The 25354-nt window shown below is 38.9% G+C and overlaps 1 protein-coding gene across 1 annotated transcript in view; it reads left to right on the forward strand.

The window, feature by feature from the left end:
* Nucleotides 1–4664: 4664 nt before the first annotated feature.
* Nucleotides 4665–25354, forward strand: part of TTLL7 (tubulin tyrosine ligase like 7) — a 75697-nt gene continuing 55007 nt past the window's right edge. Inside the window, exons 1-6 of the mRNA XM_032217373.1 lie at nucleotides 4665–4893; nucleotides 12666–12758; nucleotides 16809–16972; nucleotides 17940–18071; nucleotides 20960–21081; nucleotides 24494–24561. Coding sequence (XP_032073264.1) covers nucleotides 16948–16972; nucleotides 17940–18071; nucleotides 20960–21081; nucleotides 24494–24561 — 347 coding nt within the window. The 5' untranslated portion in view covers nucleotides 4665–4893; nucleotides 12666–12758; nucleotides 16809–16947. The remainder of the gene's footprint in view (nucleotides 4894–12665; nucleotides 12759–16808; nucleotides 16973–17939; nucleotides 18072–20959; nucleotides 21082–24493; nucleotides 24562–25354) is intronic.

Raw genomic sequence — 25354 nt, forward strand, 5'->3', positions numbered from 1 at the left:
GGAATTGTTGGCTTGTGAATTTTGAAATGCTAAATATTAAAGGCAATATGGGAGATGGAACGAAAATTAAGATACCATCATATGTCAATGATGCAGAATAATTCATAGGCATGCCAGAGCATTATTCTAATTCTTATTTCATTAAAAAGAGAATTCTGTGGATTTAAACCTGTATACATTTAGGAATTTAAACTTGTATATTTTTGGGCATCAATTTAAACTGCAGTGATTGGTTAGAATAAAACATTCATAATTCAGCTCCTCTTTCAGTTAACCTGAAATGTTATTATTTGAGTTTACTGAATTCATGGCAGGTGTTGGGATCCATGTCTATTTTATATAAATTTAAATTCCTATGCTCTTCATTCATTCATTCATTCATTCATTCATTCATTCATTCATTCATTCATTCATTGTGTATGACTTCCTGATCACCATGAAACTTTGGATGGCTAACAGAGGATTTCAATTAAAAAAAACCTCAGCAACCCCCCTAAAACATCCTTAATAACACATTGTGTTGGGCACAACACATTTTCTCACAGGTCTTTCTATAGCCTGGTAAAGTCAGGTTCATATGCATTTAGGGGAAAATATTATTTCCTTTGGCAGGTGCAGATACATTAACTATGTCTATACCTAAAACCTGACTGAAAGAATTCTAGATAATCTGCTTCCTCCAGACACTCTGATTATCTTCTCAATCCTTTTTCCCAAAAATAAAAGGCTAGGACTGGCCAGAAGTTATCAAAAATCAGTGCTGTGTTTCTTGAGGAGGGGATGGATTACTTTCTTCTTAAGAGAAAGCAGAATATGCCCCTCACTCAAGGATGAATTCACCATCATTTGGACTCAACCACATCTTGCTCCTGGGAGGTCTTAACTAACCAAAAAGAACATGAGCTTATAATTAGATGGTTATGCCCCAAACCCAATGACCTAGCCTATTACTTCAAAACTAGCAGGCTGAAATATCTCCCTGATAATCAAGCCAAACTACACTGCAATCAACTCTGAAGGGCATGCAAAATTTTCACAGCAGACCAGAGCAATTTTATCCATCAGATATCTTGAGCTTTGGAGATGTTTCAGATGTCCCCCTGATCCTTCCCCACTCTAAAAGGATTAGTCATCTGAAGTAAGGCTATTGGTTGGCAACTTGTGGATGTGATGACAATGGAAAAATAGTTGCTTAAGCATATTCTGTTGGATACACTCTTCATCTTTCTCTAATGGCACGCTATGAATTCATTCTGTGTCATCTTCCAGGGTTCCTCTCAGAACCAGGGCATCTCAAGCAGGGAGAGGCACATAGGGGCAAACTAAAGTCATTGTCACTCTCTCGTTCTAATTAATGACTAATACCGTAATCAAACTGTGCATTACAGCTACAGGATTCTCCCCAAGCTCCCTATGAAGGAGGGAGACCATTAGACCATGACAAGAGACTTTAATATCCTTCAAATTCTGATCATGTAGTAACTACTCCAAGATATAAACCACTAGTTGATCCCTGATGACCGATTCAGGTCCACGGTTGCCTTTTGCACCCAAGGAAAGCAGTTTGAAGTCTCCTAATATCATACACCATGTCTGGGAAACTACACCATCAACACAATTAGAGTTGAGCTGCTGAAGGAATAAACCACTACACATCAAGGAGGTACGTATAGCAGCAATAATCCATCTGCTTCCTAGAGACCAATTATACAAACTGGGTCTCACATCTGCTTATCTGCAGAACAGCATCTCTGAAAGCCACAAGAACCTCCTGAATGACAATAGCTATTCCACCACCCTGCTCTGGAATAACAACTGGTGCCAGTCCTGAAACCCAGGTAGGACACTTCTAAAAGGGGAATTATTACAAAATCTGAAATTCTGTCTTTGTAAAAATCTTGGAAGAAATCATGAGATTCCCAAACAGATAACTTATTTTTAGAAGAAGTTCAAGGATCTAAATGAAATTGTTGCTAATTGTTATAATACTTTTGCAATAATGGAATTGACTGTCTTGTTTCTGCCAACCAATGGAAGGTTCTTTAAGAAACTAGTTTATTTTGCTCTAAAATGTTGCATATATGCACTGCCCTATCCATAAAGGACATTTAAAACTTACTGATAGAGATGTAACTTAACATTTTTAATGTTAATTCATTTGATTTGGATTCACTCAATTACTGTCATATTTGAGACTAAAATTTACAAGGCTGTTGCAATTATATTGATTGTTGCTTATTAAAAATTATCTTTTCTTTTAGCCCATAAAACGAATTGTTGCTTTGTTTCTAGCATTTTTGGCAGAACCATACAGTGGTTAGTACTGAGAAGAAATGATTGACCCAAGGTTATCCTGCTGACTTCTGTGCCTAAGGATGGACTAGAACCTGGGCTTGTCTGCTCTTAGTTCAACATTTTAATAACTATATCAGACTGATTCTCCTTGTACCGTATACCTATCAGCACTGAGAATGCATTACACGTACAAGGAATTATTCATGTTTCATATGTGATATAATCAAAATGATAAAATATTGAAATATATGTTTATATCTGAAGTAGTAGTTTGCTGATATGGGGTTCCCAACATCTGAATTAGTTGTTTTGCAGGTGGAAAGAGAACACATAAATAAATAGATTTTGACTAATTTTACTCAGTTTTGTTCTGGAGTAGCTTTGTTCATGATACAAATTCTAGGCCTTTTTATTTTTAGTTATTGTGTGTATATATAAATATATATACCACTAATTTGGCATTTAAGAAGTTAGACTAGTTCGGTTTCAGAGAAACAGAAATGCTAGTCCATTCTCACATATGGAAGTTCACTTGGTTAAGGCAGCAATTCTCTATCAGTTCAATCTATCTTACAAAGTTATTGTTTTAAGAAAAAAATAGGAACAGCTAGTGTTGTGTATGGTTCCTTAAGTTCCTAAATCAAAAACAGGTTATAAATATAAATAATAGCATTATAAGCACTATTGTTTAATTAAGTACATATAAACCAGGAAATTAAAACATGTCATTGTTTACAGTAATACATTAGAGGAAAATTATCTATAAACTCACAAGTAGGCGGAAGAAGTTTTCCAAATTAAATTTTTAATATTTCGGTTCCTCACATGAAGTTGTTTTTAATATTCAGCAGCAGATCACTTTATGAAGGATGCAAGAGTAATAATAAGCATGTGTATGTATGTATGTATGTATGTATGTATGTATGTATGTGTGTGTGTGTGTATATATATATATATATATATATATATATATATATATATATATATATATATGTTTTCTGAGGTTTTCACGGGTGTTAGTATGTAGGTCTAGTTGTTCGGGTTTTCTCCCGCGTAGAGACTTTGTCGAAACGTCGCCAAGACATCTCCAATTCTACGCGGGAGAAAACCCGAACAACTAGAGACCTACACACACACACACACACACACACACACACACACACATGCCAATTTGATGTGGTGGTTAAGGGCTATCATGAAAACCAAGAGTCATTAAAGTCATCTGAGTGATTTTGGACAAGTCACTCTTTTGCCAGCCCCATTTACCTCACAGGGTTGTTGTGGAGAAAATGATGTAGAAGGGGGAAGGAATATTGGGTGTGTTCACCACCTTAAGTTATTTATACAAATAATAAAGGTGGAATTTTAAGAAATCAAATATATAAATATAATATGATCTTAGTGACTTTGGCTCTTTAATAACCAAGTTGTGTGAATGTAGCCCAGAGAGTTGGGCAAATCTAGAAAATGGGCTTGAGCAAACCATGCTTAAATTAATCATGGGTAGGCAAACTCAGAATCACTTTGTGTAGTGGTTAACACAAGGCTACAAACTGGGAGATTGTGAATTTTTGTTCCACGTTAGAAACAAAAGCCATCTGCGTGATTTTTGGCCAATCAGTGTCTTTTAGCCCTAGAAAGCAGGCAATGGAAAACTACTTCTGAAAAAAATCATGCCAGGAAAATTTGAGAGACTAGTCCAGGAAGTTGCCAGGAGTAAAAAAAAAAAAAAAAAAACTGGCTCAGACATATGTGCATGCACGCACAAAGCAAACTCAGTTGTTGCCTTAAAATGGATTTCTTTTTCTCGTTCTGCTGCTTTTGCTTTCATATGAATATTAGGTACTTTACTATTGCTACGATTATTTACCGGAAGCAAAAGACAGAGCGAGTTAGGGTTAGAAGGTGGGAAACAGGTGACAGCTGCAACCTCTTTGCTGCTGGAGCGCCGATCCCACTGAAATCGATAGGACCTATTCACGATGGAATCTTCTTGGGGGATCAGGCAGCGCAAATCTAGACGTGGTTTATCCTAACAGCAACTTTGATCGAGGAGGTCCATCCCTCCAGTCACCGCGCTCAAACCCATTTGTATCGCCCCCTGCTTAAAAGCCGCTTGAGGGAGCCGAGGCGAGGCGGGGCTTTCCACTTTCCCAACATAAGAGGGGGGGCGGACGCGGTAAGAAGCGAAGCCTCTTCCTTCAGGCCGTGCTTCAGGCCGGGCTCACTACTCCATGGGGAGACCCCCCTCCTCATTTGCGGTTACCACACGGAGCACGTGAAAGCCGCAAAGCCGCCTTTAACTGTAACTGCTCCCGTCTCGCAGTCAGCTTGCCCTCCCCCTTTTTAGATGGTGAGTGGATTGCTCCGTCTCAGCTTTGCTGCAGCGCCCTCCGGTTCAGTATTTTGGTGGCCTCTGGCGAGCATTAGAGCAGAAAGTGCTGCCGGAGAAGGACGGGTTGGAAGGCGATCCGCGGAAGAGGGTCGTTCATTGGACTGGGCTGTCGACCTCCTGTAGCCGAGAGGAGCCTGCTGGAACATCGCGACCCCGCAGAAAGCCACATCCTCGCATGGGGGGGCGGTACTTGCTGCTGGCAGGTAATTTCTAGACGTGATTTCCCCTATCCTCTTATCTCCAACCTCTGTGTATGTGTGTGTGTGTATGTGTGTGTGTGGCAGCTATCCAGTGCATCTTATTCCAGAGTAAACCACTGATGCTTTGGCAGCTGTCTAGGTTAACACACACACACACACACACATACATACACACTGGGGTGAAATTGATGCTGCACCACTGGGAGGGCGGGTGTCATAAGAGGATGAGGGGATGGTAGAGGCAGCTGCTGCTACTAGTGATTCAGCATCGTTCCTTGCAAAAAGGAGATGAAATACAAAGGCTTCCCTTTTGGTTGCCCATGCCAATGAGGATCTCCAGACCTTCAATGAAGAGCTGGACCTTCAACTCTGGAGGCAGTGGTCGGGCTTCCGGCATGTTGCCAAAGATGGTGTTCATGGTCTCCTTTTCCAGCTGCTCTGGGGCAGGAGGATGACTTCTGTTTTTGTTCCCTACTTTCAAAGAGCTTTTCGTTCCAACTCCTTTCCAAGATATTGTTGGAATAATGGAATAAATATGTATCCTTATGAAATGAAAAGAAGGACATTATCTTGGAACATTCCCTGTCGTTCTCAAAGTCATTTGACCCCCAATTACAGGAATGGGAGGCCATATAAAGTAAATTCAGGCCTGGAGGTGATAAGATGACTGATGAATTCGGGTTGATTCTGTAATCCAAGAGAGAGGATATCAGATCTGTATGAAGGCACTTAGCTTCAGTGCAGTGGTTTAGTAGAATATAAAATGGAAAGCGTCAGTCTGACATGGGCATCTGTGTAATGGAAAGTTAATGTAAAATATTTTATATGTATAAGAAATGACGGTGTGGCAGATGGGTTTTAGTGATTGTACACTTTCTCTTCTTCTGTTGATAGATAAATCATATGTAAAAGGCAGAAAATGATGTAGGATAAATACATGCCCCACAGTCACTGACCTGAAAGAATAAAAAAAATCCTATATAAAAGACTGTCTTTTGTTGAGAAAAATCTTTCTCTGTATAAATCCTTCTCTGAATAAATTGATTCATCTTAAAAATGATTCTTATGAGGATCATAGAGCTGGAAGGAGTACATCTAACCCCAGGCTCAAGATAGGAAGCCAGATTAAACTAATCAACCCTTCACAAACACATCCACTTCAGGGGAGTCTATCACCTTTCTAACTAATTTATTCCAATATTAATTTTCTGTTTTTGTTAGGAAATTATGTCTAATATTCAGTCAGATCTGCTTTCCTGTAACTTGCCCCTGTTTCTATGTCCTGCATTCAAGGACAAGAGAAAGCAGATCTTTAGGATAGCCTTTCAGTTTGTGAATCTATTGCATCCCTGTTTCACTATAATTAGATCATGGATGAGAAATTCTGTGCAAATGTGAAGTATATTGGATGTGTAATTAGATGTGTAAAAACTTTGTAGATGAAAAAGTTGTTAAAATCCCCTCCATCTCCGAGTTCCTGGTCAGTCAGTGTAATGAAGCAGGTGAAATAATTCTTTAGAGGACAAATGGGTTAATTATCAGCAAATGACTTCTACATTGTGAGTGGAGGAGTGTCAGCTGATTATGTAGCAGGGTGTTATTTTAAGAGGTGGGAAATTTAGGGCAGAGATGTGCTATTTTAAAAACACTGTGAAAAAAAGTTATTTTCAGAAGGCTTTATGGAGCATTACTTTTAGAGAAAATGTACTAGATTGAATATTTAAAGTATGAATATCCCTTTTCTCCTTTTTGCTCAAAAACTGCTGCTTCTGAGCTGTGTTCAGTTTCTTAGGCAAACAGGAAGATAATCTTCCGGGTATCACATTTGGACTGCCAACATTCAAATGTATCTGTATCTGCTTGCTACCAAATAGGGATTGTATGGATTTTTGTGGCCAAGATCTATTCTTAGTTTTTAGTTTTGAAACATGCTGAATTCAGATAATGTGCTTTGAAAAGACAAAATAATTACTTGGTTGATCTTTAGTCTGTACAGCATGTAATTTCTGAAGTATTTGTTTTGTTTATCCTTACAATAGCTATGAACAGAAGATTATAAAGATACAAGCAGCAAGGTTATTTGTTGTTTTCTGAACAAATAATGAAGCAGGCTATGTTGAGGTTGATTCCATCTCTTTCAGGTCATTTCTCCCTTGATATTTTTCATCTTTCCCTGGTCATAATTTATCCTTTAAAGCACATACTGGGCAGAGGTAGAACATCTCTAGGCTCCCTAATGAAATTCAGCACTTCAGTGTCTATGTCTAGTGGATGTATTGTCAGTTGTTGTCAGCAATATCTGAACATACACAAGATTTCCGGGTAGTCCTTGACTTATGACCACAATTGAGCCCAAATTTTCTGTTGCTGAGGCAGACAATTGTTAAGTGAGTGTTTGCCCCATTTTACAACCTTGCTTGCCACAGTTGCTGAGTGAATTACTGCAATTGTTAAGTTAGCAATAGGGTTGTTAAATGAATCTGGCTTCCCCATTGACTTTGTTTGTAAGAAGGTCACATAACGTGATCACATGACCCTGAAACATTGCTAGTGTCATTAAATACATGCCAGTTGCCAAGCTTCCAAATTTGGTTCCTGTGATCACAGAGATGATGCAACGGTCATAAATTAAAATATGGTTATGTCACTTTTTTCAGTGCCATTGTAACTTTGAATGATCATTGAACAAATGGTTGTAAGTTGAGGACTACCTGTATATCTGTGTAATATGTTGATCAAAGTATTTGTGAATACTGATGTTTATGGGATTAATTTGTTTGTGATGGTTGTGGTCTTTCTGTTGCACACGTGCTTTTTTCAGTACCAAGGGTTTTACTATTTGAACTGAAGAGATGAAATACCTTGCTTTGATGTTTCCATTTAAGGACTGGTATTCTTTCAAGTAACTTAAGTAATATATAAAATGCTTGAGAGAGGAAACTGTCTTGTATATATGGTTCCAATTATACAACTAAACCAAACTATACTCACTTGAAAGAATTATGTGTTCATCCTTGTTTTTCTTTAACCTTGATATTAACTGTGTATTTTTTTCTATTCTTCTCATTTCCTGTTGTGGCCCACCAGGCAGCCAGCAGAGCTGGCAGCAGATTCGGACAGTGAGGAGGTTGGGAAGGAACATGGGGCAGTCCTGGAGTCTGGGGAAGGCCCTGATGAGGGCTGTGTCGGTGGCAAAGAGGGGGCCAGAGCCATATGCCAGTTATCAGCTGCCTTCAGAGTCAGACATCAGTGAGGCAGACGAACAGCTGGAGTTTGTCCCAGTGTGTGCATGCTCAGATTTGGCAGATGAAGGGAACAGCTAAAGAACAGGGGTCAACTTGGAAGTAAGGCCACAGGTGGACAATGAATGCCCCCTCCCCGAGGAAATAAAATAGGAGCGAATGGGGAGTGGAGTTTGCAGGAGATAATTAGTTGTTTAATTGGTTCATGACTCTCCGAGTTTTGCAGATATCGAGCTCCAAGCTAGAAAAGGTCCGTGACTGTAAATCTTCCCTTGAAAGACTTTGCTGGATGTGAATGAGAAGAATTCACAGTAAATTAATAAAAGTGGTTTTTTGATGGGACAAGGAGTTTGCTTCATGCTCTTGGGAAGCCTAGGTCAGAACATTCCCTTTCTTTGTTGTTTTCATGTGTGCTTCTATTTGATTGTAAGCCCTTGAGACAAGAGCCTTTTTTTTGTAAACCATCATGTACATAATAGGTATCCTCCCCCAATTAAAAAACAGCATGTATTCCTCAGGGAAGATAGCAAGAAAAGGCACTCAGCTGAAAATAGCTGAGAAAACTTCTATGGTGTACTTATTCGAAATGTAATTTCTTAAGTCCACCATATTTTAGATGAAGACTTTCTCAGAAACCATTTTTTTGTATTCACCATTATAACATAGCTTTGAAGCTAAAGGCTACTTTTCTGTTTAAGCCAGTCTGTTGTTCCTTGTTCTGATGGTGCTGTTTGACTTCTTACACCAAGAAACTTCTTAAAGATGCTTCACCTGTGTTAGTGCTTTCCCCCCTTATTTCATTTACTAATTGATTTTAATGCTTCAATAAGAAAAAAGAAGTCCATATAATTGATTGCCCATAATGGAATCAGATTGATGTGTGACTCTATCCTTACAGCAAAGTGATTTTGTTAAGAGTGTCTTGTTGACGTGGATCTATGTCATTATTCCTGCCTCCTTAACTGTTGATTGCTGAGGCTCATGTTGGTATGAAATTGAAGTTAACAATTGATCCAATTTCTTCCCTTTACTTACTTGTCAAGCTTATATCATGCAACTAGCCTGCTTTATTTCCTGAATTTAATCAAGGGAAAGGTCTATATTCCCTTCTATGTTTGTAAAGTTCCACATTTTCTCAAAAAGTTTATCGTTTGCCCCCTTGAAACTTTATGGTAGTTAAAGAGGTAAAGATGGAATTTGAATAGCTCTGCAGTGGTTCTTTACCAATAATGGGAAGAGGCCTCCATCTGGTGGTAATCTTGGTCTAAAGTTGCTTTTCTTCATTTTCATCCTACACCATCTTTCTGAAGTTCAGCAATTTCAGCAAAACAGCAGTGATATCTTTGTTCCAGATCTTGAAATGGATTTCAGGACAGTTAATACTTGTCCTAAAATTCTGTTTAATTTAGATCCTGTCGTTTTCATGTGGCTTTCAACATGAATTATATTCAAAATGAGTATATGCTATATTGGGGATTGAGGAAACTTTGAATAAAATTTAATACCAATTTTCATTTTAGGGAGACTCTGAATATTATATCACGTACAACTAAGATGCTTTGGAAAGACGTGAAGGACATTTTCAAAGCAACTTAGTTGACAACAGATATCTTCATAAACCAATGAAGAATGGAGATTAAGATTTACTTGTATTTTTAAAAAGCAAATAGTCTTTATTGATGCTTTTTCCCGAGGCATATATGTATTATTATAAATAGAAGGAAAGAATAGTCTCTTCCTGAGATATATCGTGAAAAATATAATTACAGTAATAAAGCATACTTAACTAAATGCTGGAATTATGGGAAATGTCTAAATAAGCTTTTTTTAATGGATTGTTAACCATAACATGAATCAGGATTCTAAATTGTAAAGAATATAATACAGATTTTGAGCTGATTTGCAGCTAAAGAAATGTGTTATAATTTCTAGTCTACACCTTAGACCAGCGATGGTGAACCTTTTTTGGCTTGCATGCCATAAGCGGAGGGAGCGCAAGGGGGTCGTGCATGGGCCGCACCCATAATGCAATGCATGACCCCCCCAGTGCACATGCACACATGACAGGCATCCCCCCTATTTTTTGCATGCTTTTTTCGCCCTCCCCAGGCTTTAGAAGCTTTATAGGAGCCTGGGGAGGACGAAAACAGCGTCCCCTGCCCCCCTCCCCCCACGAGGCTTCAAAAGCTTCCTTGAAGACTCCGGAGGACAAAAAACGACCCTACGAGCAAACCAGAAGTGACTTTCAGAAGCCCCCTGAACGCTCCGGAGGGATTAAGCTGGCCCTACAAGCAAACCGGAAGTCCATTCCTGAACTTTCGGTTTGCCCATAGGGCCGTTTTTTTGCACTCCGGAGCTTTCAGGGAAGCTCCTGAAGTCTCTCGAGGGCCTCCGGGTGGGGGGAGGCTGTTTTTGCCCTCCCCAGACTCCTATAAAGCCTCTGGAGCCTGGGGAGGGCAAAAATGGCTTTAAAAAAGGCTGAACTCAGGTGGCCAGCACGCGCATGCGCACTGCCCAGCTGACGGCAACACCTCACATGCCATGACAAATGGCTCCGCATGCCACCTGTGGCACATGTGCCATAGGTTCGCCATCCCGGCCTTAGACTAACAAATTACAGAACATTCATGGTTTCTTTAGTCATTCCTGCTGGCAGCAAGTCAGCAAAGTGATGGTGCTATTCGTTATCAGGTCACAATTCTTGGTACTTCTATCAAATGTGGTCTATGTGTCAATGTCTTCTAGAAATTGCTACTCTGGTCCTTCCTTACGCATGAAAAACTACTGGGTAACTTTGGCCAGTCATCTCAACCTAACTCAACTCACAAAGGGAATGATAGAACCTCAATTTCTCTAGAACTCACTCCATGCAGCATTCCAGAAAAAAAAGGCATCTGATTTCATAATTATTTAATTAATAGCCTCCAAGAGCTTGTTTGGTTTCATCTTTGTTTGACTTTGGTTTATTATTTGTTTCCAAGGACAAAGGAAGTTGCTAGCCAGTAGTTACGTACTCTTGTTGATGTTATTTGATCAACACGACTAGAGCAAGTGAGCCAACCACAATAATTACATATTTTGCACAATCTGCTAATGGTAATTAAAACATGCAAGCCTTTGTTGAAAGAACCAGAGTAACGTTCTAAGATTTAGTAGATTGGTTTATATTGAATATGAAGGTATGGTAATTACAAGACATTATTTTAGAAACATATATGAAAAATGCATTATTGAAACCTGTACCCAGTTGATCCTGATACTTTGTGTCTCCCAGGACTTTCTTTTAGATCTTCTCATGAGACCATCAATTCAGAGATCAGTAGTTTTGCTTATCTAGTAACATCTAGTAGTAATATGCTATGCAACCCTGCTTCCATTTTCTGGTGTCATTTATTTTTAACTGCTGGGGTACAGAGAAAAGAATGTAACAACACACAGATTCTATATGTATTTTATAAAAATAGGCTATAGTTCCTTTTTTGCCCACTATAACTGATAAAATCTCATGTCCAAATAGATTTTGTTGACAGCAGAGAAATTTGCTTCGGGAGTTTTTGTCCTGAAAACTTTTATTAATCAACAGCTTAGTTACATGAATGTCGCCAAACTCGGTTACATGAATATTAATCAACAACTCAATACCTGTGAATATTGCACAGGTATATCATCTAGAATGCATTTGAAGGTATTGTTGTGAATGTAGAACCCACTATTGGGCAAAACCTTTTTAGCAGGCAAAAAAAGAATGAGGGTGTAGATTTGTTTACAGGAAATACTTGTTTATTTGTAACCTCTAAATGTGACTCAGTTAATAAATATGATTTGTTGGGAATCTGTGAAATCATAGATTGACCTGAATTGGGAAATATGCATTTATTAAAGCATTTATACCTTGCTTTTATGTCTCAAAAGTGAGTGAAATAATCTCTCAGGCATATAAAGATGTATAACCCTGTAGATGGCCTTGACAGAAATATGCAAGAACCAATTATTTACTTATATATATCCTGCCTTTATTATTTTTATAAATAATTCAAGATGGTGGACATACTTAATACCCTTTTTTTCCTCCTTTCCCCCAAGAACAACTCGGTGAGTTAAGTTGGGCTGAGAGAGAGTAATTGGCCCAAGGTCACCCAGCAGGCTTTCATGCCTAAAGCAGGGCTACAACTCACAATCTTCTGATTTCTAGGACAGCACCTTCCTCACTACACCAAAATCCCATTACCTAAGCAAAGGGGGCTAACATTCTTTAAGTCCTGGGAAACGAGAAACCTTTAGAGTGGCTCAGACAGATGCCTCTCTGATTCTCAGGGTTATAAGAAGGGAATTATAATACAGACTTGTAAGATTCTGCTCTTACACCCAATCTCAATAAAACATCCTCTCAATCTTTCTATGGAGTGGATTTCCTAGTCTGGTCTACTTTGTGGGAGTGAAAAATCCAGAAGGAAAAAAAAGAATACATGGGCATCAGTTGTGATGGAATTCTCCCATTCCCAGTGTATTGAATTATATTACTCTTTCTTACAGGATAGCTGGCTCTGATGGGCTTGGTAAGAACAGAAGAAGGGCAATTCTTCAGCCTTTGCTGCTGCTTCTCTTCCTTGTAGGACATTTGATCCTGTAAGTAAATGAAGATATACCTTGTGACCCATTTCCCCATCTTTTTTACCACTCCTTTCTGTTCTCATCGCATTTGAACCTCAACCAATAATGCCTCAAGTTAATTAGTATCCAGCTATCTCCAAACTGGGAAAATATAGTAGTTGTTGACAACTGGTGCTTAAGGGGGCTGTGGAGGCAGAGGGCAGGATGACAAATTATAGGTGAAGCCAGGGAAATTGTGGGGTGGCAAATATTTTCAGTTTTTATATCTTGCTCTCTTGTAAAGCTTGAAAGATACTTACGTTATATATTTTAATAACTTTGTTTTTTTAAATAAACATAAAAAATATCCCCACATAGACATTGGAATCCTCCAGTTAATTTTAATGTTCACTTTTTATATAGGAAGATGGCTTCTTGTTTCTTTTGTCTGGCCATCAGGGTAATTTTCTACAACTAAAGTTGGGACTTTCCTTAATCATTGATTTTACAATGCATTGCCAAGGCATTAAGCCATTCTCTGGCAAGGGGTTCCTCAGAAAATTCTCAATCAGTTATGTTGCTAAGAATGCCTGTTCTGCTCCACCAAAAATATTCTGTGGTAGTATCATCCAATATTGAGGCAACCAAATTGTGTTCAGATCACTCCTGAGGATCATGCTAAATAGCTAAAGTACTTCTATTTATTTATTTATTTATTTATTTATTTATTTATTTATTTATTTATTTATTTATTTGACTTATATACCGCTTCGTAGGGCTTTCAGCCTTCTCTAAGCAGTTTACAATTTTTTTAGCAAATTGAGTCAGCAACTTGCCCCCACAGTCCGGGTCCTCATTTCACCCACCTCGGAAGGATAGAAGGCTGAGTCGACCTTGAGCCGGTGAGATTTGAACCACTGAACTGCATATCACAGTCAGCTAAAGTGGCCTGCAGTACTGCACCCTAACCACTGCACCACCTTCACTTGCACTTCTTTGCAAGTGGAGAACCTGGCTTGTTAAACAAAAAAAAGAAAGCTGTTTTATATTTTATCTGAAGAAATGGGTATCCATCAGTTGCTTCACTGAGGTTCTGTTAGGTTGGTTTGAAATGACGTAAAGGAGATATCAAGCCACTACCAAGCCTATTGTTATAGTCCTGTGGTGGCTCTTATTGCCACCATTCCCCTTGTTTCCCAGCTCTAGCAGCAGCTACTACTTCATTCCTAAGAAGCCTTCTTGCCATTTTGATGACAATTAGAATTTGTCCTTGTGCCCTGGTTAATGTGCTTCATTTGGTCTGTGGCAGTATTTCTCAACCTGAGCAATTTTAAGGTGTGTGATCTTCCCTTCCCAGAATACCCAGCCACCATGATCTATGGGATTCATCTTCTTCCAAGGGTGACTGCAGAAGAGTGTGTGTCTGTCTCTCTATGTAAAAAAAGTACAGATGGGAGTTACAACTGGGTGATCAAAGCTCAGCTTTTTAGGTGGGGTACATTCTGTGGTCAGGTTCACCATCTTGACACTTTTTTTTACACATATTCTCCATAGATGCCCGTCAGGCAGGGAGAGGGCAATTTGACCCTCATCTTCTCCTCAGCAGCCAGTCAGTAAACAAAGAAAGAACTTGTGCAGCTTTCACACCCTACCATGAGACAGCAGCTGCTTCTCCTAAATTACATTTATTTCTAACCCAGTCATTGTCCTAGTCATGTGAACTGATGCTCCACATCTCCCACTCTTTTCAGCCCACTGTCTCCAAAGCTTTTCAGTGGGCCAACTTGTAACTCACCAGGAAGTGAAGGAAGTGAATGCTTTGTTTAACAACTGAGCTGCTAGTACCAGTTGTGGTCTCTAAACAAGGACAACTGTACCATCCTTGTCTATAACTCATGCTGAAGGAGGAAGCAATGAAGCAAAGTGATCCAGCAATTCAATCATTTGTTTACTTGGATCTGGGATTGCTCCATTCAGCAGCCACCAAGCAACTCAAGAAATTTCCAGTTAAGCATAAAACAGCCTTTGCACCCTGAGTAGAAAGAACAGCTGCTCATAATGTCTGTGGGTGGGAGGATGGGTCTAGTTAGGGGGCTGGTTTTTTTCTAGGCTTTGTGTTTTGATTCCCTTCTGTATTTTTAAACACAGCGAGAAGACAAATGGTCCTTCCTGGCTTGGAACAATTGCAAAGGACTAGAAAGTCAGAAGGAGGAAGTCAGGGAAGCCTAATTAGAGGCAAATTATTAGGTTTCTCAAAGGCATACAGGATATAATTACTGGAAGACGGTGTGAGAGAGAGGAAGAGGGAGAGGGAGGAGAGGGAGAGGGAAGCAAGCATTTTGGAACATTGTCTCCTGACTCGTTCTTTTTCCTTTGAAATTTTCAGACAAACATATATAAAATAAAAATGAACAACGCATTACACATGAAGAAAAAAAGGACCCCCCAAATAAATAAAGATTTAGAAAAAAACCCCACCTTAACTACAAATATATTCCAAGTGCATCTCATTTTAAACATATTTGAAAGTAGGGGTTGGACCGTTTCGGGCGAACTGGTAGCTCAATCTATCAGTTGGGAGCGAACTGGTTCCCTCTGACTTTCAGCTGGGCCCGGTTGCCCACCCCTGCGCTATACTCACCTATATTCCCTTTTCTGAAGCCCAGCTAATAGGTGCAGCAGAGTGGATTGGCGCACCTCAGCTATTTTCCTCCCCAGCAGTAATGATGATTTATCTGTAAACTGCACACATTTGTGAAGTGCGCACTCAGCGAACCGGTTGTTAAACCAATAGGATCCCACCCCTGTTTGAAAGGGTATTGTTCATGAAGCGTGTCCATTTTTTCTTCTCAAAGGAAGAGATAATGTGGCATTTGCTGATTGACAGAATTTGCTAGCTTATCTCTGACATCATTTATAGTTTGAGTATAGTTCTCCCCCCATCTTCTAAGGATTTAACTTTTTAGTATACCTATTCTGGTTTCTCTCCAGATTGTATAAATATTTTGCTCTCTTGACCCCTATATATCCTAAATTAGTGAAAGCAAGTATGCAGATCCTTTGAAACATGATTTTAATTTTGTTTAGAGTTTGTTTTTGTTCTAATAACCCCATTTTCAAATTTGGGATATGTAGGATGGATTAAGATGCCAAAGCCAATTTTAGTCATGATGCATCAAGAAATAGTGTGAGTAGGGAGACAACAGCCTGAAAGTCATGTATGTTTCTCTTTCTCTTTTATGCATTTTTTAAAATGAAAGATTTTGATTACAATAGTAAAAAACAATCTAATGCAAACTTAAACTTAAAAAAAGTAGCAAGAACCAATAAAAAGTAAAAGAAAAAGAAAAAAGAATACAATAAAGAAAACCTCAAAATGTTTTGGTGGGAAATTGTTCCTCCTTTTTTAAACAACATAGGTTCCTTTGAGAATTGACAAATATGGCTGTTCCGTGCTATTTTAAAATATGTATTTAGCCCATATACTTTTAGATAAATACCAGCTTGCGTTAACAGAGAACACAAGGTTGGATGTTCCTTCAAAATAAATATCAGAAGAGGATGAAAAATACAATGCTTGAGTTTCTAAGTGTCATCTGGTGGTTGATTTTCTTTGTGAAAGATTAAGAACTAATTGTAGGTTTGTAACTTGATATGTCTGATATAATTTCATATGGTTTTTCTGATCCTCCCCTTACATGGATATAGTTTTTTTTTCCTTAGCCTTAAAGCCAACCATGATATACTTACATGTTTCATTTTAAATTATTAAAAATTCAGGATTTGGATCTAACATAACAGTCAATATAGTGGTTTTTTAAATCTTTTCTGCCTAATAATGTCATAAGGAAATGTAAATGCATTTGGCTTAAATTCAAAAGTTCTCTTCCCCGATTAGAGTCTCTCTATAAGATTATGTCAGAGTTTACTGCAAATAAGATAAATAAATTAAAAAACCCCTCTTCTTCATCTGTCCCTTTATCAAATTTTAAGATGTCTTCAAAGAAATTTTCTGAAAATCTGAATCCTGAAAACTGATCTGCAATGAATGCTTTGTAATTGGTACATTTTTCTACTTAAATACAGGCAGCTCTGGGTCCCCCACTCTTAAATCTGGGTTTTGCTTCAATCTTGAACTGAAATGGTATGAAAAGAAGATTGGCTTGGAAAGCCTCTTAAATTCCTTGACTGTGTGTAGCTCTCTGATTACAGCATCCCAGAGATAATGCCATCCTTGCCTAATGAGGGAGGTAAGCTACCATATTACAGAAACATTATATTTTGGATTTAACAAGCAACTTATGAGCAGTTCAGATATTATATATTCTATCCAGTCCTGCCAATATCACATGCATGATTAGATAATGGACCTCCAGATATAATTCCATTCTGGGTCGTGCTGCTTCTCTATATTCTCTATATTTTTTTAAAAAAGGCACAGGGAATTTGGTGGGGGCACAGGAAAAGATTTTAAATACTTATCAAGCTACTTCCATATTGGGACCATGCAGTGTTGGTATTCCAGTGGTGGGTTCCAGATCCCGGTGCAACTGGTACGGTGCAATGAAAGCATGCAGTGTATACGCACATCCGCGTAGCACGCGCATGTGTACTTATTGTCTGTGATGCTCCGCGACGCCTCCGCGATGCTTCAGCAGCTCGGTGAAGCATCACGCAGGCGCTGCACGCTCCAAAGAGCTCAAATACAGGTAAGGATGGCGGGCGGGCCCTCTGGAGCACCGTACCGGAACAGGCGTACCGGTCATAACCAACCACTGTGGTATTCTCTATATAACAACTGCTTTGGACATAAAGAAATGTAGTCATAGAACTTGACTGGTTCATTAAAACAACTGCATCTGCTTTCAGGTTCATTTAACTGCAGCATAAACCCAAGGAACAGGTGATGTTTTAATGATTTGCAAGCAAGAGTTGCTTTTGTACTCCCTGTCATTTTAAAATGCCACTCTTGAAATAAATCTGAAACATTATACCACATTGCCAGTATATGTTTAGGCAGGAGTGTATGTTTACACTGCAGAAGGATCATGTGATGGTTTAATTGAAATGTTATAATTGGTATTTCAAAAGTTTGTAATCACTTGTTTACCTTTGCTATGTTTTTAGTATCATGCGACAAAATGATTTTCTGTATATTCTCAATTTGCTGAAAAGAGAGTATGATGATGATTTACTATATCCCTTTTTTTTAAACAGATAACCAAGGAACCACTTCTTTGTCTTTGAGTTCAAGCTTATCTTTCCAAAGCTCAATTAGGAGAAAAGTCAGAGAGAAGAAAAAACATGCAACCATTACTGCGAATATTGCTGGCACAAAATATGAAATTGGTTAGCAAGCTACATATTTTACTGAATTTACATTCAACCCTATGGTAAAATAAAGAAAGGTGGATGGAGAAGAGAAAGCTGCATAGCCAAAAAAAGCTTTACATGTCAAAATACTGTATTTTTGGAGTATAAGACGCAGCAGAGTATAAGACGCACCAAGGTTTTGAAGAGGCAAATTTAAAAGAAAAGTAGGTAGGTAGATAGAGGGATAGACAGGGAGAGAAAGAGAGAGAAATACAGTAGGTAGGTAGGGAGAGAGAGAATAGTTATGTAGGTAGGTAGATTAATGGATAGAGAGAGAGAGAGAGAGAGAAATAGAGAGAGATGGAGAAATACAGTAGGTAGGTAGGGAGAGAGTATGTGTAGTTAGGTAGGTAGGTAGGTAGGTAGAGGGATAGAGACAGAGAAATAGAGATAGAGAGAAATACAGTAGATAGGTAGGTGTTTCTGCTGGCATAGCACTTGATCAATGTAATTCTCATCAATCAGTTAAAGAGCTTTCTAAAAGATTAAAAAAAGATTTTGCAATCTGCAAACCTCCCAAAAACGGCCTGTTTTTCACCAAAATGGGCCTGTTTTTCCCATCCATAAAGGCATGAATAGCCTTGGGGGGGGGGGCTTGCAGAGTGCTCCTGAGTGTGGGGTGGGGCCAAAAATGAGCAAAAAATGGCCCATTTTTTGCTAAAACGGGCCTATTTGTCAAAAGAATTGCATGCATAGCCTTATGGAGATTTATAGAGTGCTGCTGGGGGCTGGGGGGGAAAATGTCCCGGTTTTTTTGCTCATTTCTGCCCTTCCCAGCCCCCAGGAGCTCTCTGAAAGCCTCCATAAGGGTATGCACGACCATTTTGGTGAGGGGGCGGGGCTTCAGGAGGCAAAAAATGCTGTATTCGGTTTATAAGACACACCCAGATGTTCAGCCTCTTTTTTTGTGGAAAAAAGGTGCGTCTTATACTCCGAAAAATACGGTATTACATATCAGGATGTTAATGTATTTTTCCATTCTTCCTTGAGAAAGATCAGATGCTTGGGCTTTCATTCAGACTGTGATCACATGTATTCCTCCATTGCCATACAGTGACACACTTAGAAATTTTAGCCATAGATTAATGTTAAAAGTTAATCTTGATATTTCAATCCCATCATAAGTGAGTAGTAACTATTTAAAAAATCTTATTTTGTGGAGTGTTTGCTGCTTTCTGAGTTTAGTTGTTTGCTTGCAAATGTTTCATTACTTGACTAGGCAATATCATCAGTGCTAGTGAGTGTAGGGGTTATATACAGTAGCTTGTTGTGTCAATGTCAGTGGGGGTGTGGTTTTCTCCTTGGTAGTTCCTTGATTAGGCTGTTGTTTTCTGTTACCACCGTCAGATAATGAAATGTTTGCAACAAACAACGAAGCACAAAAATACAAAGGACTCCACAGTTCAACCCTGATCTATATATATATTCTCTTTTATTAAAATCCTACCCTTCTGCTAGAAAGTGGCATATTAAGAAGTATTTTTTGTCTTGGTAAATTGCTCTAGCAATTAATCCTAAAGGTACATTTCATCTCCTTAGACATCTAGCATCTAATATTTTTCAATATTATAATGCATTAAGCTCAGTGTGGTCATTCAATTTCACATTAATTTGACACATGAATTACAAAAGAGAGCACATTGTTGTTAAACTGGAGTTTAGCATTTCAGCTGGGGAAAATCTGTTTTTAATTGGGAGGATTATGATGTGCTGTTATAATATGTCCAGTCAATATCATATTCTTACTATAATCATTTAGAGTGAAAGTATCATTAGGAGATACTTCATTATTTAGAAGAATTTTATATAAAATGTGACAGGATTCCTTGTTGTTGTTTTTTTCACTTTAAGCTCAATGTTAACCATTCAGGGTTCTTGAATATTATTTACTATTCTTCCAGCATTCTGCTTTTGCTTATCTGTAGCCGTAATCACTTAGATTTTGTTGATTCTTCCAGCATTCTGCTTTTGCTTATCTATAGCCGTAATCACTTACATTTTGTTGATTTTTCACTTAGCATAAATGAAGAAAAGTACAAATATTGCCTGTTAACACAAAGCAATTAACCAAGAAGACAATGAATTATACGTATTTTGTATCTTCCATTATGTAAATTTAGTTAGAAAGGCAACAACTAAGAAACATTTATAAAGTGAATTCTTGTCAGAGTCAACATATTCCTACAGACTGAAGTAAAAATCAATTGAAGGTTTTTAGTAGATTATTTTGAAAGCTAAAAGGTCTTAAGATTCCTTTTATAAGACAGTGTTTGCTCCTAACCTAATGCACAATCACTATATTTCTACAGTAGGAAATATTAAACTTGTGGAATACAGCTAGCCCCTGATTTATGACCAAAATTGTAACCAGAATTTCTCTTTCTAAGGAAGACAGTTCTTAAGTGAATTGTTTCTAAATTTACAACTTTGTTTTGCCACTGTTAAGCAAATCATACAGTTGTTAAGCAAATCCCCATTGACTTTGCTTGTTGGAAGCCAGGTCACAAATGGTAATCACATGACCCAGATATGCTGCAACCTCATAAATGCATGCCAGTTTCCAAAACCTTGAATTTTGATCAATGTGACTATGAGGATACTGTCACAGTCAGAAGTGTAAGAACCGGTCATATGTCACCTTTTTCAAAGTTGTACCTTTGAACAGTCACTAAACAAATGTTTGGAAGTTGAGAACTACCTGTATTCATGTTGTGGGCTGAACAATGCAAGTAATTTTAATAATAATCCTGTGTGCTAATATTATCTGCTATACATCCAAATCTGGAAAATTAAGGTTAGCTCTCTAGATATTGAGAAATCTAATTGTTTATGTTGATTTTCATGTACCTGTTTCTGTTTTGTAGTCCGGGTAGCAATAGAAGAAATGGGATTTGCAAAGACTCGGGATGATGATGAGACCGCAAACCTTATCTGGAGCGACTGTGCTGTGCAGCAAGAAAAAATTGCAGATCTCCAGAACTACCAGGTAAATAAAAATCCGGAAGTGCTGAGACATTGATTAAAGTAGTAAACTGTTATATGTTCAGGATTTCTCTTAGTAATTCAGGTCAATTAATCCTGGCTCAAAATTGGAAACAAACTATTTTCAACAGATACATTTGGCAGAAGCATGATCAAGGTATGATTCAGCGTTCCAAGCAAAGATTTTAGTATCTATAGGTAAAGGTAAAGGTTCCCCTCGCACATATGTGCTAGTTGTTCCCGACTCTAGGGGACAGTGCTCATCTCCGTTTAAAAGCTGAAGAGCCAGCGCTGTTCGAAGACATCTCCGTGGTCATTTGGCTGGTGTGACTAAATGCTGAAAGCGCACGGAACGCTGTTATCTTCCCACCAAAGGTGGTTCCTACCTATTTTTCTACTTGCATTTTTACATGCTTTCGAACTGGCAGAAGCTGGGACAAGTAACGGGAGCTCACTCTGTTACCCGGCGCTAGGGATTCAAACTGCCAAACTGCCAACATTTCTGATCGACAAGCTCAGCGTCTTAGCCACTGTGCCACCGCATCCCTGTTATCTTATAGCTTAGAAAATTGTTAACCTTATGAAATAGATTAGGTTGGGAAACAGACAACACAAGAAATGTTAATATTTTATTGATACAAGCTATTATTATAGGTTAACCAAAGAGCCAAGGTGGCGCAGTGGTTAAATGCAGCACTGCAGGCTACTGCTAGATCAGCAGTTCAGCGGTTCAAATCTCACCGGCTCACGGTTGACTCAGCCTTCCATCCTTCCGAGGTGGGTAAAATGAGGACCCAGATTGTTGGGGGCAATATGCTGACTCTCTGTAAACCGCTTAGAGAGGGCTGAAAGCCCTATGAAGCGGTATATAAGTCTACTGCTATTAACCTTACAGCTTTTCTTTCTTCCCACTTCTTATATTAAAGAAAGTCAAGGTATGGTTATATTGAGTTTTTTTCTTATCCCTTCCTGTTTTCCCAGGCAAGTTCATGTTTTTATAACCACTGCTATGTATCTTTTTCAAGATTATCTCTGTACCCCTCTACAGCAGCAGAGGTCTGTCATATTTCTAGCAGAAATCAGATTGCATGGGCAGTCACAATTGGAACTGAGTTCTACACATGGGTCAATTTAGAACAGGGTATCACAGATGTTGTTTTACTAGGGACTTGATTTCTGATGTTTTTATGGACATGGTTATGTTTTCTTGGCAATGGTTCAAAAATGGTTTGTCTTCTTCTAGGATAGCGTCTGAGAGTATGTGGGTTTATTTCATTGTCTAGTCCACAGCCCTAAAATTACGTTGATTAAGTGATCAAACTGTACTTACCAGTAGCTGGTTTGAGATAACCAATTTTAGCTAGGTACTGCCATCTAGCAGGACAAAGATAAAGACACCATCAATAGAGTTTGCTGGAGACTTATGCAGATTTATGCTAAAATCTCTTGGCTATATTGATTAGATGTGCTAGACTACCTTAAAGTAATAGTTTATTCCTGAACAGATCATTACTCTCAAGGAGATCTTCCAAGTTGTCTCATACTTCTCTCTTTGTTATTCGGTTCTCAGTGCAGCACCCTTGCAAATACTATTCAGAATCATAAATTTTGAGTTTGAGTTTGAGTTTGAGTTTCATTTTATTTATATGCCGCCCTATTCCCTACGGGGCTCAGGGCGGCGCACAAACCCGAAGGAGGGGAAGGGAAAAACACAAAGACTACAAAAGTACAAGGCATTTAAAAAACAACCAACAGCCACACGAATCGAGAGGGGAAGGGAACTCATCGACCCCAGGCCTGCCGACACAGCCAGGTTTTAATGGCTTTTCGGAAGGCCTGGAGAGAGGTGAGGGTCTGAATCTCTGTGGGGAGTTCGTTCCAAAGGGCCGGAGCTGCCACAGAGAAGGCCCTCCCCCGGGTAGTAGCCAGATGACATTGGCTGGTAGACGGAACCCGGAGGAGGCCTACTCTGTGTGATCTAATGGGTCTTTGGGAGGTAATTGGCAGCAGGCGGTCTCTCAAGTACCCAGGTCCAATACCATGAAGGGCTTTATAAGTGACGACTAGCACCTTAAAGCGTATCCGGAGACCAATCAGTAACCAGTGCAGCTCGCGGAGGATAGGTGTAACGTGGGTGTACCAAGGTGCACCCACAATCGCTCGCGCGGCTGCATTCTGGACGAGCTGAAGTCTCCGAATGCTCTTCAAGGGCTGCCCCAGTTGGGCAGTCTTATAAATTCCATAAGTAAATAAAGTATTCTTATACTTTATGAGGCCTCAAGCAAGCCAATGATTCTTCAGGGTTACACTTACTAGCTACATTATCTAATTTTTGTTGTTGCCCTTGTTTGGATGGGGGACTTGTACCAGTGAGATATCTGAACCAAAGCACTTGCCATGTTAGTATATTGCAATATTCTTACTTCCTTTGCATTCCCTCCCCTCTCTCCAAATCTGATTCTTTTTTAAAATAGTAAGAAACAAACAGCCGTTGTGTTCCTAATTGATAGTTTGTTCAGGATTTCAGTGATCTGGGACCAAATTCCTAAATTTGGAAGAGAAAACAAGAAACATTGTATTATATTAATCACTTTCTATGTAAGGTTGCTAAGAAGCCCATACAGAGAGTCCTCTCTTAGTGGCCACAATTTGGACTGGCAAGTCTGCCATTAAGCTCCGCAATTGCTAAGTAGAAGATTGTGTGACCATGGTGGGTTTACGGTATCACTTCCCATTTGGTCATTAAGCAAGACATCGCATGCTAATGACTTTGCAATTTTACTTTCACATTCTCTAACTGCTTGTTGGAAGCTGTGAAGCACAAGAATGTCAATCACACGACTGTGGGACACTGATGGCTACAAATGCATGCTGCTTGCAAAGCACTCAAAACATTGGTGGGCTGCTGCTGGTTTGGACCGGTTGGGGCGAACTGTTAGTTGCACCATGCGGTTGCCTCCCCTCCGGCGCTATACTGTTCTATTTAGCCTTGTTTTTTATGCCGCACGCATGCGCACAAGCAAAACGCATGCATGGAAGGTTGCAGGCATGCGTGATGGCATGTGGGCAAGCATGCACTCACAACCAGCAAACTGATTGTTAAGATAAGTGCAGCTCACCTCTGACCCAAAGCATGCTCAGAAGACTGGTATGTTGCAACAGTCATAAATGTGAGGACTGGACGCAAAGCTATTTGTTTTTTAAACCATTGTAATTTCGAATAGTTGCTAAATGAGAAAGTTGGTTAGTGAGCATTACCTGTACTTATTTCTGGTCAATACACTATTTACTAAATGTCTGAAGCTTCAGAACATATTTAGTAATTGACTCATCTTCAGCTTTAATATGTATCAGCTTTGTATCAGAAATTCCCATCTAATGTGTGTCTTCTGTTTTTTGTTTTTTTTTTCTACCAGAGAATCAACCATTTTCCTGGAATGGGGGAAATCTGTAGGAAGGACTTCTTGGCACGAAACATGACTAAGTAATTTGCTTTTTTCCCCTTTTTTTTAAATAATGGAGAACAGTTGGTTATAATGCAGGTTAAGGAGTTTAAATAGAAGTTTAAAATTATTTTACTGGATATCCAAGTAGTCATTAGAAGTTCCTGAATGTCATCCAGTTCCTAAAGTCGACAATAAGCTGGTCCTCTACCAGTCTTTGGTGGTTCTTCCAAAGAGCTATGTCCAGCAACTGCCATAAATGATATTTGATGTGAGTTTAGGGGCAACTACACAAGAAAATTGCATGCTTTATGCCTGGGTGGGGAACAATGGCCCTTTTATGGTTTGTGGACTTCAGCTCCCAGAATTCCTGAGCCAGTCATGATGGCTCAGGAATTCTGGGAGTTGAAGTCCATAAGTCATAAAGGGATCATGGTTTCCCACTTCTGCTTTATGCCTTAAACTTCTTGAAGGCTTCCAGTTAGCCTGTATGGCAAACAAGATGGCTTTTTGGCCTGATCCAGGAAAAGTCACTTTTCTAATCAATTTGTGTAAGGCTTGGAAGCCATCTTTTACAGTGGGCCTCAAGATGGCATCCAAGCCTGACAGTTTGATTGTATTTTCTTTGTGTTTGTTCATAAGCAACAGAAAAATATTTCAAATTGGAAAAATTGAAAAAAAAAACTTTTCTTGTAAGGAATTCTTCAAATATGTCTATCTTATAAACATGCAATCCATATTTATATGCATTTAATTTGAATACTTAATTTGATTTTTACTTTATGCTGAGAGTTGCTAGATGGCACCCAACAATTAAGTTTACAATCATAAAAA

Source organism: Thamnophis elegans, chromosome 5 (assembly GCF_009769535.1).
Source record: "Thamnophis elegans isolate rThaEle1 chromosome 5, rThaEle1.pri, whole genome shotgun sequence".
Lineage (NCBI taxonomy): Eukaryota > Metazoa > Chordata > Lepidosauria > Squamata > Colubridae > Thamnophis > Thamnophis elegans.